Genomic DNA, 18185 nt, shown 5'->3' with positions numbered 1-18185 from the left:
AAAGAAGGCAGCAAAAGCAGATTACAGGAGCAGATGCGTGGTTAGTGGTCGGTTGGAATGAGGCAAGGGGCATAAGTGGTTTTTCCTTTCCCAGCATAGATGTATGGCAACAGATATCCTGTTCCTTTTTTGGTTTTTCTTTTCCCAGCACAGATGTATGGCCACAGGTATCCTGTTGTATAGATGTCATGTCCTATTTTATAGATATTCTGCTTTGCAGCCAGGGGCCCTGACCTCACTCTGCACTTACATCTCTTTGTCAAAAGCCTTGTAATATGACATTACAGCAGCTAAGCTGGGATCTTTCATAGGGGGAATTGTTTCTTTGTGAACTGCTGATATTCTAAGTTTGGCACATGTGCTGACTATAGGCATCCTGTTTCCCTAAGTGAACGGGATATTCTCATGAGAGCCGGCTAGCTGCAGGTCCTGAAAATCTTTCAAACAAGCAGGGCGTTCTCACGGGAGCATGCTAGCTGCGGGTTTTGAGGGGGTCTGTAGGGTCTTTCAAGAAGAAGTGTTAAAAACATTAAAGCTCTTCATTGAGGAAACCTGGGGACTTTCTTTTGAGAGAAATGTGTTTGCAGCTGTCCCGGGTTGTGTAACTTCCCTTAATTCGTGCCTGGGTTTTGCTGTCACTTGTTCTGTGCCAAGGACACTGGGGAGAGTTTAAAGGGAAAGAAAATGTAAAAACTACCCACAGTGAGAGAACTGCTCTCTCTGAGTCAGCAGTCACTCCTGGCCTTCCTGTCCTCCAGCATCTTTGCTAAGTAAACAGGGATTTGAGTACTTTACTTTCAATTTCATTTCTGCAGCACCATGTGATTTTTTTGCAGTCTCTCTGTGTGTGTGTGAGTGTGTATGTGTGTGTGTGTGTGTGTGTGAGTATGTGCGTGTGGTGGGTTACCTTATAAAAAGAGCAGCATAGGAAGCCAGAGGCAGGAAAGAAAAGGCAAGACAGAGGCAGATGAGAACTGTTCATGCATCTGTGGAGAGGACCAGATATATTTACTTTTTCTTCCTTTAAGAAGCAACCGAGTCTGGAAGCTGAAGTTAATTTCCATTTCCAAGAGGCAACTGAAGGACATTCAGAAAGGCAGGTATGTTTTATCTGGTCTGCAGGGGTGTAACTGGCTTTAGGTGTAAGAAGCTCAGTTTCTTTCTTTTGACAAGAGACAGATTCTAAGTGGCAGCCTGACACTCCAGTCCCCCTGCCCTGGCAACTTCAGCTCAGGCCACTGACAAAAACTCTATGCTTTTTTTCATGCTATTGATTTTATTCTCATATATGAGAGCAAATTGAAGAGAACCTATGACATCACCTGTTATCTAAATTGCAGGATTCTGTACATTCTCCTTCCTCAGCACAATATCCTCAGGCTCATCTGTGTTGCAGTGTGCAGTAGAATTTTATTCTTTTCTCTGGTAGAATAATAATCTATCTTGTGTGGGCCATCACACTCTGTAAATCTATATATTTGTAGATAATTTGTTGATGAGAGATTGGGTTAGTACTGTGATGATGGCTGCTGTGATCATTGGTGTTCAAATGTGTCCAAAACCTTATCTGTGTGTTGTATGTAACTAAAGCAGAGTTCTTGGACCAAAGGTTACTATTCATCATATAAAAAGCCAAGACTGTGTTCTCTAAGATGTAGCATCATTCTCTGTTCTTAGCTGCAGTGCACAAATATCTAAGTGGTTTGGATTCTGATTCACATTTATTTGCTTTGGTTTTGTGTGGTAGCTGTCCTGGTGGGTATATAGTGACATTTTCTGGTTTTGAGTGGCAGTTCCTCAATGTTTCTGAAAGCCTCATTATAATGCAGACTGGGTTTGAAAGATTGTTGAGCAACTAAATCAAGTAGGTCTTAAGATAGCCTCATTCTCGTGTAAACTGCAAACTCAAGCAAAATCAAGCAAGTGATTTCAAGTAAGTATGCATGTTTCCCAGAAGCAACACTCAACCTCAGTAAAGTTTAAGAAGCCAGGTGAAGCGAGATCACATGACTATAGATTTCACACCAGTTTCCAGAGCAACAAGACAGAAATCTTTAAGCTAAAGTTTCTTAATTTTGTTCTTATGTTTTTGTAATAAAGTAGACTTACATGTTGCTGTGGGAACATAGACAGTTTATCTTTCAGTCTGGTACTTCCCAGTTTGAACCCTGCATCTTTTTAAATAAATTCTTTTAAATTTTAGAGTTGTCTTGTACAGAGTGATTAGCAATATTGAATGTTTTCTCATGTGCTCATGGCCATTCACAACCTGCTTCGGAGAAATAAGAGTCCAGTGTTCTGCTCATTTTGAAATTGAGTTGTAACTGTAGAGGTTTAAGATATTAATCTTTTATCACATATTTAATGTACAGTGCTCACAAAAATTCCTAATTTTGCAACATGTATTTTATCTATATTCACCCTGTTGAGATTTTGATATCACATTCAAGAAATAATCTGTTCATGAAATCCAAGTTAGGTAAAACAGAGACCAGGTTAGCCCTAGGCTAGCCTATTACTATTAAAGTCTGCTTTGCTTCCTGCAGACACAATCTGTCAGGAGGGTGATGGTAAACCACGAAAAGTTAAGTGAATACACATGTAATTGACACTGTTTATTCATTTGGATATCTCTGTGTGCGTGATTCATGGGTGTGTTCCAAAGCTCCTATACATTTTCAGCCATTTTAAATTCACAGAGGGAACAAGTGCTTAGAACCCACTGCTCTGCCACTTTGCTGGGTCTTTAAGGCTTTGCAAACTCGCCTACGTTTTTGGCAGGGTGCAGTAACTTGTAACCTGTAGGCTCGTACAGATTGTAGGGTTCCCAAGGTAAGGCATTCATTACAAGGCTTAGCATATTGTAGGACTTTATGAAGATAGTCATTGTTTGGATTTTATTCCATTGAAGTCAATCTTTCTTCATGCTGGCAGCCCATGTCTTACATAAATCTTTAGAACTGTGGAAGAATGATAGAGAATGTCCTCTGTATCTGCTTGCTGCCTTAGGAAATGTACAAATGTCATCAGTCCTAACTCACCTTGGGCTTGAGTAATACTGAGGGGGAGAATGGCTTTGTATTCTTCTTGCAGATTCTTCTAGCTTGGCAAGTTGCTATGACCAGACCACAAATGATGGCCCCCATTTGTCTGGTGGAGAACCACAATGATCAGCTGTCTGTGAACCAAACAGCCATCGAGATTCTGGACAACATTTCCCAGCCAGTGGTAGTTGTGGCTATTGTTGGATTGTATCGAACAGGGAAGTCCTACCTGATGAACCGCCTGGCAGAACAGAATCATGGTGAGTGGCATGCTGGGTACTAGCCAAAAGTCTGATTGTCTTTGTGCCATTATCTTAATTCTGATTCCCAATTAAAACAAAGGAAAGCCAAACGCTCTTCAACAAAGGTACCCTCTCAAGCTAATTTGCATGAGTAACTACTGCTCGCCAATAATCGGTTCCTGCGTTCTTTCCTTCCATTCCCTCAGGGAAACTCTCTTCCAGGAGTGCTCAAGACAGGTCATTTTCTGATGCTTAAGCAATGGGATTCTGTGTGTTGGTCTCTGGTCTCATACAGCAGCAGATTTTCTTTCTCAATAAAATATTTTCACCAGGGAAAAATATCTTTGAATATCTAAGACTTTAAAAATTTTGTAGGGCTGGAGAGATGATCTAGGCTGCTCTTGAAGAGGATAGGATTTGGTACCCAGTACCAATGTGGTAACTCAAAATTCTCTCTAATTCCAGCTCTGGAGGATTTGCTGCCCTTATTTGGCCTTTATGCATTTGGGGCATGTGCATGGTGCACTCACATATGTGTGGTCAAAATTCTGATAGTCATAAAATGAAATCAATAAATCTTAATAACTTCATTATAAATAAGTCTTTAAAAAAGTTTTAAAAGACTTTATGTTCTTTTATAGCTGCACGCTCCTGTTTGTTTTTGCTGTTTTTATTTAAGATCTTTGAATATAACAACTATAATAACAATTTCCCTTTTCCAGTTTCTTATTTTTCTCTTCTTGTGTGTCTGTTACATGGAACCCATACCATTTCCCACAGTTTGTAAAAAATACCTCTTCTTTTTACTGTCTTGTTGTTTGGCCTGGCTGTGTCTATGTAGTCCCAGCTGCTGTCAAACTACTGACAATTCCCCTGTCTGTCTCCTGTCTTCAGGGATGACAGCTATGCACAACCATGGCTTGTGAAAAAAATCCTCCCTGCAGCCACCAGAGGGCGCCATGTTCTCCTATTCGTGGATGCCTCTATTTCCATTTGGAGTCCTCAGAGGGATCATTCTCTTGTTAAATGCCCACTGTAGTGTGGAATAGATGACTTATAAATGAATATATTTTTGAGGAAAGATGAAGCACCATTTTGACTGTTGAGATTCACCACACTGCCAATTCTACTGTTTACATCTGATTTTCATGTGCATTGTTCTCTTCCTTGTGTTCCATGGCTGGGTCTGAAACACGGAAGAGAAGAACTTCATGGGGAAGGACTCATCTCGACACGGTTTCATAAATTTCCCTTCCTAATGGTTGGGCTTCTTGATCCTGTGGCTCTATTGAAACCACAGTGGCAGCTGCATGGAAGACTGGTAGCAGAGATTGAGGAAGGAATTGGGAAGAGTTAAGACGTCCATATTTTCCATCTAGGCTTTAACTCCCCAAACCTTCAGAGTCTAAGATGGTGCTGGCTTCCATGAACTGAAGTTTTAGTACACGAGGCTTCTGGGCACTGATGTTTTTAGTACACAAGGCTGCCTGTGCAGAACGTTCATAAACCAACCCTTACTCCTTACCTCTCCCCGCAGGCTTCCCTCTGGGCTCCACTGTGCAGTCTAAAACCAAGGGCATCTGGATGTGGTGTGTGCCACACCCCACCAAGCCAAACCACACCCTGGTCCTCTTGGACACCGAGGGCCTGGGCGACGTAGAAAAGGTAGGATGAGGTCCATGCTGACCCTTATGAGCCCTTGTTATCTAATGGATTAATCTACTCATGAATAGATTTAATAGTTCTACAGACTTAACTACTGTAGGTGAGATAAAGACTGATTTATTTAGATTTCACATTTAGACAAGGTCAAGTTTTTGCTTTTGCTTTTGTTTTTGAGACAGGGTTTCTCTGTGCAGCTTTGAAGCCTATCCTAGAACTTGCTCTGTCGACCAGGCTGACCCCAAACTCACAGAGATTCTCCTGCTCATGTCTCCCAAGTGCTGTATTAAAGACCTGCTCCACCATTGCCCAGTAATAAGATGAATTATATTAGGCGAAACATTCTTGCCATTTGAGTGAATGATTTGATTCAATCCAATAAAAATTTATTTAGTAATTAAATTGCTGGATTATAAATATAGTAGTTAGATATTGGGGAAGAAAATGAAGTTTTTTTTTTTTCTCCCAGGAACCTTCCTAGTTTCATTGAGGATCCTACCTGTGTGTTTCTCATATAGTCGAGTACCTGGAAAGAAGCAGAACAGAGAGAAGAAGAGCAGTCATGGGGCAGCCTCTGACCTCTGAACTCCAGAAGGAGAACTAGGGCAGGATTTTAGAGCTAGCCTGTGTTGGGTAAAGGGCGAGGGTATTCATCTCTAGTGCCTACCCGTCACTGGAAGTCTTCCCTGGAGGCCTTGTCATTCTAAGTGCTGGCATATGAGAGCTGTTACCCATCAGCTCGCACAGAGCTAGGTGAACAAGGTCTTCCCTTCTGAAAGGTGGACCAGGAGGCACTGTGCTCCTTCTACTAGGAGCAGTGAGTTAGATGGACAGATGCTCCCATGGGAAGGTGGATGACATCACAGCAGGGGCAGTTAGGTGGCAGATGCTTGGAGCTGTGTTCTGTGAGGAGCAATATACATTCAACTACGTTTCTCAGACAGAGTTTGGATTTTTTTCCTCCAGCTAGAACAAGCACTCTTGCTCCTCCTGCTTGGCCTCCAGAGTTCCTGGAATAACAAGGCCACGGGGCAGCCCAAATGGGCTCCTGAGGACTGCTCTCCTCCTCAGCTCTCTGCTGTAATTTCATTTCATTTGTATTTTAATAGATAAAGCTTGGATGAGGTCAGAGAGTAAAACAGCCCCACCGGTCATCCTTACAGACTAGGTAATGGTAGCACACACTTTAAACCCAGTAGCCACACTAGTTTTCTATAGAAACCAGGTGGTGCATTGGTGCAAGCCGGCCTAGCCCCTCATGTTACAGTGCATGTCTTAATCCCAGTGATGCACAACTTTAATCCCAGTTCTACAGAGGATTGTAAAGTAAGAGGAGACAGTTCTCATGCAGTCTTGTTCTGAGATCCCTGGAAGCAGGATCACCATTTTTGGATTGGGGCCAAGGTAAGAGCCTGGGGCTGGCTACTTTGCTTTTCAGGTCTTCAGATTGAACCCCAGTTTCTCTCTGTGAGTTTTTATTAGTCATGCTTCATTTGATGCCCAATGTGGGGCATGAACTTATGAAAAAGCCATTCTCCTGTGGTTTTTTGCCACTGGCACAGGTGAGAACCCAAACCTAGCCACCCGGGTTCAGGAGAAATACTATGGCTACCAGCTCCCATCTTTCCTGGCTTATCTTCCATATATGATAGAAAGCACAGATGTGTGGATACTGTATGCTATTGTCTTGTGTTTGGATTGTTTGACTGTTGAGGAAGGAATAGCTGCTAAAAGAAATTTGATTATAAATGTTGCTGGATTAATCTATCCTATATATTTTTAAAATGTGTTGATTTTAAAATTTAAGTCAAAAGGAATGCTACTTTGGAGAAGAGGTTTTGCTTTTGTTTCGATGGAATAATTTTTGGTTAAGAAAAATAAGGTTTGATTCATTGTCAGTTCATTCTAGGTTAACAAAAATAAGGTTCTAGCAAGAACCATCCCCTGAAATGTCTTCAATAGGAGTGTTTGTCCCAGATGAGCCAACATTTTAGAGCCCCTCTATTGCAGCTTCCTCCTAGTTCTACATCCAGAACAGCTGCGAGGCTGCAGGCCAAGATGATCCAGCTTCACAGAAAACTCTAGTCAGGACTTCCCCATATTCTCAATTTTATTCCCCAAATCCCCGTGAGATTATCAATGCCCCCAGTCTCCAGGAAGTTGCCTAGAAAACTATTTGCATACTCCCAAAAATGGATTATGAATATTTGTCATTGTTTAATGTGTTGGTTACAAGTTGTTATGGATAATGTTCAGGAAAAAAGAGAAACAAAGGAAATTAGATTCAAGACTATTGAATTGAAAAGAAAAAAATAGACAGGGTATAGATAGGATCTTGTTTTGAAAAAAAAAAAAGCCAGGTTGTTTGGTGTAGCCCTTGGGAGGGGAGGCAGAGGCAGCATATCTATGAGGTTGAGATCAGCCTGGTCTACAGAGCAAGCTCCAGGACCGACTTCATAGCTATTGAGAAACCATTTCTCAAAGAAACCAATAAATAAAAAAATTAAAAATTAAAAAAAGAAAAAAGAGAAGGAAAAGTATAGGGATGTAGATAGGATTGGATAAAAGGGAAGATTATTGAAGATATAGATATGATGAGAAAAAGGTAGATTCTTGAATCTACTTGAAAAAGCATCTGCTAGCTTTAAATGTTTTACATTCAACTGAACTTTTGTATATTGTATAGAAATGTTGTATAATGATACAAACTTAAAATTAATATTGTTAAAACAGACTGTACATACATTTCAAATTTTGTTCAAGGTATTGTACCTATGTAACTCATTTAACAATAAGGAAAATTTCTAGTCCTTGAAAATTATTATTACCAGCTATTTAGGATAAGAAGAAAGTGTAGGTTAGTAGTTAATCACCCAGTATAATCAAACTTGTAGTCATATTAGGTATGTTTTCAAGGTCAAACAGATATATTTTAGATAGATAGATTACCATCAAAGACTTCAGAGATCTACAGAATATGGCATTTAAGATGTTTTAAACAAAATGCTCCTGCCTCAACTTCTGACAGTATTCTTTTCTAATTAGACAAGCAGGACACAAATTATCCTGCTTCACAGAAAAGTCTGTCAGATACGCTAGATCTGTAGGTCAAAGATGGATGATATAACATTGCAGAGGAACTTTGGGTGACTGTCTAGGCAGCCACTGTTTCTTTCATTACCTACATTTTTGGAAGTCACTTCATGTTTACTCAGCTAATATTATTTTTTTCTTGAGTCTCTGAGGCAGTTGAAGATTAGATAACTATATTTATAGTTTATTAGAAGCAAAAAGCAAGTTAGGATAGAAAGTAAATTAGGTATAAGACTTTGGACTCACCAAGGTAGGATAGATGTGAAATATTTTCTCTGAATTTGTCAAATGCCAATGAACTAGACATAGCTGATGTATTTACTGTCTGTATATATTTTAGTTATTATATATACTTTTTCTTACATTAGTTATATACTTCTTTTTTATTTTAGACAAAAGGAAATGTAGTGGCACTTTGTTTGTATTTTAATAAATAAATTGAAGATCTGAGAATCAAACAGGAACACTGGTCAGCCTTACACACCAGGTAGTAGTAACACACACCTTTAATCCCAGTAGCCGCACTAGTCTTCCATAGATTCTGGGCAGTGCACGCCTTTAATCCTAGTGGTGCAAGCTTTAATTCCAGTCCTTGAGAGGCTGATAAAAAGGAGGAGGCAGCTCTCAGACAGTCTCATTCTGAGATCCCTGGATCACCGTTTTCAGGCTGAGGTCAACGTAAGAGCCAGTGGCTGTCTCTTTTGCTTTTCAGGTCTTCAGGTTGAACCCCAACTTCTCTCTCTGAATTTTTATTAATGGTTCTTCACTCTGCCTTCATGTGTCTTCCAGGGAGACCCTAAGAATGACTCGTGGATCTTTGCCCTGGCTGTGCTTCTGAGCAGCACCTTAGTCTACAACAGCATAGGTACCATCAACCAGCAGGCCCTGGAGCAGCTGCAGTATCCTTGCAGGACCTGAGTGACCACGTTTCATTGAGTGTTCTGGAATGCATATGGCGGCACTGACCTGCCCTGTCACTGTGTGGCTTTTGGTGGGACAGAGGAGACCCAAGGCAGTAAAGACTGTTTATTGTGATTTATTTTTAATAAAAGAATCATGAGAATGTGCATGTGAATTCACTTTTCCTTAACCCAGTGCCAGTTACGTCACAGAACTCACTGAACTGATCAGGACAAAGTCTTCCCCAAATCCTGATGGAATAAAGAATTCCACAGAGTTTGTGAGTTTCTTCCCAGACTTCATCTGGGCTGTTCGGGATTTCATGCTGGAGCTGGAGATAGATGGAGAGAGCGTCACGGAGGACGAGTACCTGGAGAATGCACTGAAGCTGATCCCAGGTAGAGGGAGGGCTAGGGTGGGGGACTGGAAAGGGCTAGGGTCTGCTGAACTGCCACCATCCTCTGTGAGGTCCTTCTGTATTTGCAGTGGGATGGAGGTCTGCAGAAGCACTGATAGGTCATTGGCTGGTAATGCCTGGGAACTGGAGTTTGATTTTTTATTTTTTTGAGAAACATAGAACCTAGAACAACACTAAATTATTCCAAATCAAGTTCTTTTCAGTTTGTACTACCTCCACGGTAGGTAGGAAAGCACTCTGTGAAACCAGTACTCACAGTTTAAAATTGTATATGAAAAGGAAAGTATCAACACAGGACACCCCAAGACCCAGCTCTCAGTACAAAAAAAGAAGAGACAAATGGCAGGGGATGAGACAAACACAGGAGATAGAGGATGAGTGAGAAGGGGAGGAGAAAGGAGAGGGAAGTACAGATATTTGTTCCAGAGGACTAAGGACTGCCTCTGGATAGAGAGGAAACAGATATGGCACCTAGACAAAAGGCAGTTTATAAAATAAAGGAGAAATTTCAGCTAATAATGAGGTCTTTAATTTTAATTGGTCTGGTGTTCATTATGTAGCCCAAACAAGGCTGGCATGGAATTCACAATTTCTATTGTTGTTTCCTCTCATTTACTAGGATTAAATGTGAATGCCACCACCCAGATTTCCTTTCCTTTCCTTTCCTTTCCTTTCCTTTCCTTTCCTTTCCTTTCCTTTCCTTTCCTTTCCTTTCCTTTCCTTTCCTTTCCTTTCCTTCCCTTCCCTTCCCTTCCCTTCCCTTCCCTTCCCTTCCCTTTCCTTTCTGCTCCTTTCTTTTTATCTTTCATTCACACACATACACCCAGACACAGGCAAACATGCATACACACATCAGTACAGCAGTACCGTCTTGATGTTCCTCGTCAAATCTTTAGACTTAATTATCCTACATATTTTCATGGACCCGTCTTCCTTCCCCAGTTGTGAAGAACACACATTTTCTAGGAGTGTATACTTGGCATTGACAGCAAATGAAGTCTTTTAAAGTCAAGGTAGTTTTACTTTGCTAACCATGGCATCATTCTGAGAATTGCTAAGGCTGCTATTTTTACTACTTTTTAAAAAATCCTTTGTGGCTCTTCTTTTGAGTCCCATAGCTCCTTCTATACAAAGGGGTGATTGGATCAGAAATCACACTTGATGTTTTGTTGCTCAGTCAACAGGATACACAACTAAAATGTGCTTGATGGCATGTTCAGGTCTGTGGATATCAACCATATGATCCTCCAGTGGAGTAAAATGTCTCCTGAATATTTCACCATATGTCTGCCAAATACAAACTTGGTATACTTTTGACCTGTAAAGAAGTGTTGCATGTTTATGGTAGAGACCTGTGAGTGTAGAACACTCCACAGAGACAAGAGCCTTCATCATTTGCCCTCTGCTCTGAGACTACCCCATGGCTTTGTGTTTCCCTTAACACTAGGTGACAATCCCAGAATCCAAGCATCCAATCTGTCCAGGGAGTGCATCAGACGTTTCTTCCCTAAACGGAAGTGTTTTGTCTTTGACCAACCAACACATGACAAAGTACTCTTACGCAAGCTTGATACTATCTCAGAAGATCAACTGGATTCTATGTTCCTGGAACAAACAAGTGCTTTTGTTTCTTACATCTTCACCCATGGAAAGATCAAGACGCTCAGAGAGGGAATTAGGGTCACTGGGAATCGTGAGTGATTTTTTTAACACACTTCTGCATAGAGTAGTATATGTCGAAATTAGTATGTGTATTTTTAAAACTTATCTATACAATAATAATATGCTTGTGTCCCTTCTCTGATAAACCTATATGTTTTATAACTGACTGTAGATTACAAATTCTTCTTTAAAAATGCATACTTCATCACTGGTATCTACTGCTCTAACACACGTATATGAAATTCTCAACTGATAATAAAATCACAAGCGAAAATGTACTAAATCAACTTTAAAATCAGTGTTTAAACTGCTAAAGTTGATGTATTTTATATTCTGAGGGGGTGATTTGTATACTAATTATTCTTTGGAATGACAATGTTAAAATAATAGTTCCAACATAAATACTAGTGTTTAAACTGTGTAAATTCATTCTTTTAAGATTTAATGATTCATTTTTCCTTATTACTTTATGCAATCTATTTTAACGAATGTAAAAGATTTAAATGCAAAATTAATTTTTTAGAGATAATTGAATTTATTTGGTGAAGATGTACATTAATTTTTGACTAGAACTAGAAAACCACAAAAACAAAGGGACAATCTATAAAAGATGATGTCATGTTGTAGGAGATTGTTTGTGTGTGTTTATGAGTGTACATGTATAGTTGTGAAAGATTAGAAATCTAGTTTTAAAACTGGATCGCATTCTCTTATAACTTCATATTTATCCCCTAAAACTCTTGGTTTGTGAAGGATTGGGGACTCTGGTGACAACCTACGTGGATGCCATCAACAGTGGAGTTGTGCCTTGTCTGGATGATGCGGTGACAACTCTGGCCCAGCGTGAGAACTCAGCAGCTGTGCAGAAGGCAGCTGAGCACTACAGTGAGCAGATGGGCCAGCGACTGAGGCTCCCCACAGACACGCTCCAGGAGCTGCTGGGTGTGCACACAGCCTGTGAGAAGGAAGCCATTGCTGTCTTCATGGAGGACTCCTTCAAGGACAAAAACCAGCAATTCCAGAGGAAACTGCTGGTAATGTTGGCATCATGAACTCTCATGACTGTCCTTTCAAGGCTGTGGTGCTGCTGTGCCTTCATGACCCCGGGTGTGTGATTCATTCAAAGATGAGCACTCTGTGTGGTCATAGGGAACACAGTTGTGAAAGACTCATGCCCCATTCTCAAACTTCAAGTGCTTTTTATCCACAAATCTCTAATAATTGGAATAATGAGAATATAGTTGCCTAAATCCTTCACGCCGTTAATATCTGTGGATTGCAATCCTGCCCAGAACACCTGTAGCTCATCCCTGAACTTGCTTTATTCTTCTGTTCCTATAAAAGGTTTTGTCTCACAAGAGTCCCACTGCAGGCCACTGCCCTTCCATTGCTCCTCGCCATAGCTTTCTGTCATTGAAGATGGAATTACAGGATGAGATCCCAATAGGAACCAGAGGTTGTAGCATGCAGAGCCATCATTTTACAGAAAGTCCTAGGACTAGGAAATTCAAGAACATTTAGTGTGGCCTTTTACAGATTTCTTAGATTCCTAATTCAGGTGTTAGCATTTTACATTCTCTTGTGGTCTTATTACACTAGAATACTTTCTTGTGGGAAATAGGCTGACTCTTCTACAAACTTTCTTGGAACTTTATCTGTTCTATTCTTTCAACGTATCAGATCTCTGTTCATTTTCCTTGTAGGAACTAATAGATGAGAAGAAAAAGATGTTCATGTTGAAGAATGAAGAAGCATCAGATCAATACTGCCAGGAAGAACTCAATCGGCTTTCAGAGGCTTTTGTGGAAAATATTTCAACATTTTCTGTTCCTGGAGGACACAGGCTCTACATGGAAATGAGGGAGAAGATTGCGCATGACTATTGGCAGGTGCCCCGGAAAGGGGTGAAGGTGAGGAGCAGGGAGCATGGGGAAGAGATGATGGTGAGGAGCAGGGAGCATGAGAAAAGGCGAGGAGTATGGAACATGGGAAAGGGATGAAGGTCAAGAGCAGGGAGCAGGGGAAAGGGGTGAGGTGTAGGGAGCATGGGGAAGAGGTGAGCAGTAGGGAGTGTCGAGAAGAGGTGAGGTGTAGGGGGCATAAACACTCATTGCAAAGGAAGGATGGTATCATAAAAAAAAAACCACACAGCACTTCCTAAGTGGGATAACAAAACACAAGGACAGCATGGCATGTCTAGCTTCATGTTGGTGTTGATAACCAAAATAGGGCTTTGCAGTGCAAGCAAGTGCTTTACCCTCAAGGCCCATCACCTGAATTGTGCTTGACGGAAATGGCTGCTATTTACTGTTAATTCTGAGAAATATTCACATAACAACTCTGTCAGAATGCTTCAACTATGAGCTACTACTAAATGTAAGAACACAGCTAATATATTACTCAGTTGTCAGTACTTTCTTTAGTTATGTAAAATGCTTTAGGTGATGCCCCACCACTAATGTGAGAGTTTGCACATTTGTACCTTGAAGTCCAGGCAGTTAGAGGGACTTGACCATGAATATAGCCAACAAGAGCAGAAAAAGGAAGGCCACACGGTTATGCAGAATTTTACATGGAAATATAGTATTTGAAAACATCATAGGTTACAGTGCCCAAATCTGCAGATGATGTGGACAGGAATGATCTGGGAACAAGTGGTGGCAGGTGGCTCTAGCAGGGATGACAGGGGAGCCATGAACCCAGAAGTATCCAGTGCTAGTGAAGAGCAGGGCGGTCTGCAGGCTTCACTGTAACATTTTAACAGTTGGGGTCACACAGGTTGTCTCCAAGGATCTATCATAGTCTTTGCTACTTCTTGGTTTTATAGGCCAGTGAAGTCTTCCAGAGATTTCTGCAGTCACAGGCCACCATTGAGAGTTCCATCCTGCAGGCAGATACAGCCCTCACTGCTGGCGAGAAGGCCATTGCAGGTACAGAAGCATGCCTCTTGACTTTCAGGAGGGGTTAGGCTTCACATGGTTTCTTGATGGAGTCCAGGGTAACCCATTCCCAGATTAGCAGCTCTCTTACCCTTCTGTGGAAGCTCACTCTGCAAGCAACAGGAAGTTAGTCTGTGTTTCAGCCAGATGGGTAGGGTCTCCTCATCCCCTTTAGAAACATTCTCTCCATGGTGTGGATCAATGTGGAGTCTGTAGTTTCCTTTCAGGTCTGAATTGCTCTCTGGGTTCTGGAATGTAGACATTTTACCTGACCCATCACTTTCTTCCCTCCCTGAATCTTCCTGGGGCAGAGGAGCGGGCCCAGAAGGAGGCAGCAGAGAAGGAACAGGAACTGCTAAGACAGAAACAGGAGGAGCAGCAGCAACTGATAGAGGCTCAAGAAAGAAGTCACAAGGAAAACCTTGAGCAGCTGAAAACAAAGCTGATGCAGGAGCGTGAACAGCTCATCAAAGACCATGAAATAATGCTGGAGAGGCAGCTGCAGGTAGGACTCCTCATCCCTCTGGTGGTTGTCATACCCTCGGCAACAGGAGAAACTATGTAGCCTGCTCATGAGTGGAAGCACCTCCAAAAAATTGTTGCTAAGTAGGTTTTCCTTCTATTGTTCAGTGGCTTCTTTAGGGTTTGAATGACTGCAATAGTTTCATACACCAATTCAGGATATTTAAAAACAACCTCATTGGTATTCACTAAACAAACTCCCATCCAGGCAGCTTAATAAGGACAGCAATGGCCCGGGTTAACAAGGCCCACATTATCGGCACCTGACACTCACCCTCCCATGATGAAGGGAGGTCTTTGGTTAAGTAATAAAGAAACTGCTTGGCCTCATAGGTTAAAACATAGGTGGGAGGAGTAAACAGAACAGAATGCTGGGAGGAAGAGGAAGTGAGCTCAGAGGCCATGCTCCCCTCTCCTGGGCAGACGCAATGAAGCTCTGACCCAAGATGGACGTAGGCTAGAATCTTCCTGGTAAGCACACCTTGGGGTGCTACACACATTATTAGAAATGGGCTAGTCCACGTGCGAGAGTTAGCCAAGAAGAGGCTAGATATAAAGGGCCAAGCAGTGTTTAAAAGAATACAATTTGTGTGTTGTTATTTCGGGTAAAGCTAGCTGGGCGGCAGGGAGCTGGGCTGTGGGAAGAGGCCCACAGCTCCTACAACACTCCCAGTCTGAGAATGACCTATTCTGACATAAAACTGAAAGAAATATCCAGACTGCAAAGAACAGATAATTGACAGCTTCTGCAGCTCCTGTTGCTGTCTCCAGAGCTGACAGCTGCTTGAACCAGCACATGGCAGGAGAGTGATTGTCTTGTTGCCCAACTTCAAGCAAAATGGCAACAGTTTTCTAAAACAACTGATTGGCTGCCACTGTCTGTATGATGTGATTGCCACACTGTCTTAGTGGATTGAGCTCCACACAACTGGACCAGTTGCATTTCAGTCAACATGAGTGCGGGAATGTCTTCACACCTTTGCCAGCATCACAACCAAACAGACATGGTGGAGCAACCCCAGTGAAGTTTCCACTATTCTTCCTCACAGAATGTAGGTTCAACTCAGAGAACCTTTTTCATGGAAAGGGAAGTAATATAGGGCTACACCAAGAACCACTTGTCAAATGTTTGAAACTTATAACTTATACAATGTTGGGATTTTACAATATTTCCTTCTCTCTCATGTTCACCATTTTAGCATCAAAAGGCTTTGCTTGAAGAAGGATTTAGGAAGCAATCTGAGGAAATGAAAGGAGAAATTCAGCGACTGAATTCTATTGTCGATGACATGAAAAAAAACAGTGGATCCTTTATAGGTCGTATCCTATTAGAATTTGCTACATTGATTGCTGCCCCTATATTATTGCCTGTGATGGTTGTAAAAAACATTGTTTCAGCATTTAAATAGGATTGTTTCACTCTTATTGTGATGAAATGATAGACTGTTAATATATACTCTGCCTTTTTTATGAAGCTTCATGTTTTCATTTTCATTCTGCAAATTTCAACATTAAAAGTGCTAATGAGAGAACATGTATGCCTGTCCCACATTAGATAGAACACAGACATGTCTGCACAGAAAATGCTTTCTTTCAGGGCACAGATGTTTAAACCATTCCTATGAAAGTGATATGATTAATCATTGCACACTGTGATAGTTACTGTTGGTCAGCTTGACTGGATATAGAATCACCCAAGACACAAGCTCTTCTGCATCCTGTGAGGACCATTTTGACTAGGTTAGCATATAGGGAATCATCTCAGGTCACTATGGTAGGAAACCTATCCCAAATGTGGGGACCACCATTCCTGTGGCCTGGGGACTCAGTTAATAGGTGTAAGCGAGTTGAGTAGTAACATGTACTATTTGTTACTTCCTGACTGGATGTCATGTGATCAGCCAGCCTCCGCTTATTTCTGCATGCCTTATCTGCCATGCTAGTGTGCCATCTGGAACCATGAACCAGACCAAACCCTGTCTTTCTTAAGTTGCTTTTGTTGAACCATTTTGTCACAATAAGAAGAAAAGTATTGATATCATTGGTGATATATCTGGAAACCACTCAAGCATCATTGAGAAAGATTGGTAACAAATTGTAACATGTCCTGATGCTGGACTACTACTGTATAGTCAAGAAACAAGTGTCAGTCAGGCTTCCTGTATACTAATGTAAGTTGATCATAAAGATTTCTTATTAAATAAAGTGAAAACTCCATATAACAGTGTGATTCATTTCTAAAATGGTACTATTCTATGCACATGTAAATGAGCACAGATCAACTGTCTTCCAGAAAATTAATGTAAACTGTGATCTGTTGGCTTCCACTAGAAAGAACAAGTTGGAATCAAAAGTCAAAGGGACACATGCATTTCCTTATTACTCAGTCTCATACGTTTCTTGAAGAATACTGGGAAAACATGACATATTCACATTTTAGAATAGTGATTATAAGTTAAAATTCACTATTACATGGTGAAATTTCACTTTCCTGAAATAGGACAAGCTTCTTGAATGCAACTAAGATGAGAACCTGAGTGCCAGGAAGCATAACATTTGCATCTTAATGCATTTTTTCCTTTTTGATTTTTAAATATTAATTTAAATAATACATCTTATATAACACAATATATAGACATATTATTTCCATAGACAATCATCACAATTTATGCATGCCATTTTTCTGTTATATTTATTTGCGCAGTAAGAGAAGAATTGCACTTGAAGAGTAATCACAGTGTAAAATATAAAAGGTGCACAGCTCAGAGATGCCTCAGTGATCAAGAGTAGTACACATTGATCTTACAGAGAAGCTCAGTTTACAGCATCCACCTGGGGTGGCTCATGAATCATTGTGACTACAGCTCCAGGAAATCTGACTTCCTTTTCTGGCCCCAAAGGTCACCAGTTAATCCCATCACATATCCATGACTCCCACATCACATAGTTTAAACAATTTTTAAAGATTGACAATGGGCCATAAGAGTGAAGATACTCAAGGACTCGAATTATTGTATATATGAATACAATATATTTAGATTATATCTATTGCGCATCCAACTCCTCTGACTCAATCAAATTCTGGTCCCAAATTCACATCTTCTCCTTCCTCTTCATGCTCTTCTTCTTCCTCATTTTTACTTCTGAATGTAATTGGTGAAGGCCTCATGTTCATGACTATAGAATAACATCTATTGGAGCACAGGCAACTCATAATGAGCCACACATCTGTAGAAAACGCACTCTAGCTCTGCCAGTTGCCAGCTATCAACCACTAAGTTTTCCTCAGCTAGAACTGGGTCCCTTAAGGTCATTGCCACTCCCTGCTGGAGTGTTAGCTGGCTTGACAGTGTGCATATCTTCTACCAGCAACTAAAGCTACTGTCATAGCCCCATCATATCCAAAGATATTTTGAAACAATAAGGTCTTGTTTTAAAATCCTTATATTTATTTCACAGTTCTGTTGTAAATATCCCCACGACTACTGGAATTTTAGAGAAGCTTGCTTCCTCTTTCTTAATTCCTTGTAAGAAGTCAAGAATGAATTGTGTGGAGGAAAAATCTTGGTGCTGTTTAAGGTAGTGACTTCTCTGAGGTGGCTAAAAATGTACCTTTTCAGAACTACTTCCCTTCATGGGGAATGAGTTGCAGATTCAGGAGCATTCAGAAAAAAAAAGTTTGACCAAATACATCATCAGCTGT

General features: G+C 40.9%; 1 protein-coding gene across 2 annotated transcripts; it reads left to right on the top strand.

Moving 5' to 3' along the window:
- Nucleotides 1-739: 739 nt before the first annotated feature.
- Nucleotides 740-16704, top strand: LOC142832676 (guanylate-binding protein 6-like). Of its 2 annotated transcripts, none has more exons than XM_075943351.1 (11): nt 740-1100; nt 3094-3304; nt 4824-4951; nt 8831-8940; nt 9143-9339; nt 10807-11052; nt 11775-12055; nt 12725-12931; nt 13849-13951; nt 14272-14465; nt 15682-16704. In XM_075943351.1, the coding sequence occupies exons 1-11, from the start codon at nt 981-983 to the stop codon at nt 15889-15891; spliced, it is 2007 nt and encodes a 668-aa protein (XP_075799466.1). In that variant the 5' UTR covers nt 740-980; the 3' UTR covers nt 15892-16704. The 2 variants fall into 2 exon arrangements, with proteins under 2 accessions (XP_075799466.1, XP_075799467.1); XM_075943352.1 differs by having other exon boundaries at nt 1006-1096.
- Nucleotides 16705-18185: the final 1481 nt, after the last annotated feature.

Source organism: Microtus pennsylvanicus, chromosome 12 (genome assembly GCF_037038515.1).
Source record: "Microtus pennsylvanicus isolate mMicPen1 chromosome 12, mMicPen1.hap1, whole genome shotgun sequence".
NCBI classification, from domain to species: domain Eukaryota; kingdom Metazoa; phylum Chordata; class Mammalia; order Rodentia; family Cricetidae; genus Microtus; species Microtus pennsylvanicus.
Note: the sequence above shows the minus strand (reverse complement) of the source record. Positions and strands in the feature narration are given on the sequence as shown.

What these genes read in the sequence shown, in the direction of transcription:
- LOC142832676 (XM_075943351.1), top strand. Translation starts at nt 981, where the DNA reads ATGCATCTGTGGAGAGGACCAGATATATTTACTTTTTCTTCCTTTAAG. An exon ending in GCCTGGGCGACGTAGAAAAG is followed by an intron (nt 4,952 to 8,830) that starts GTAGGATGAGGT and finishes TGTGTCTTCCAG; the next exon opens with GGAGACCCTAAGAATGACTC. An exon ending in CAGGCCCTGGAGCAGCTGCA is followed by an intron (nt 8,941 to 9,142) that starts GTATCCTTGCAG and finishes ACCCAGTGCCAG; the next exon opens with TTACGTCACAGAACTCACTG.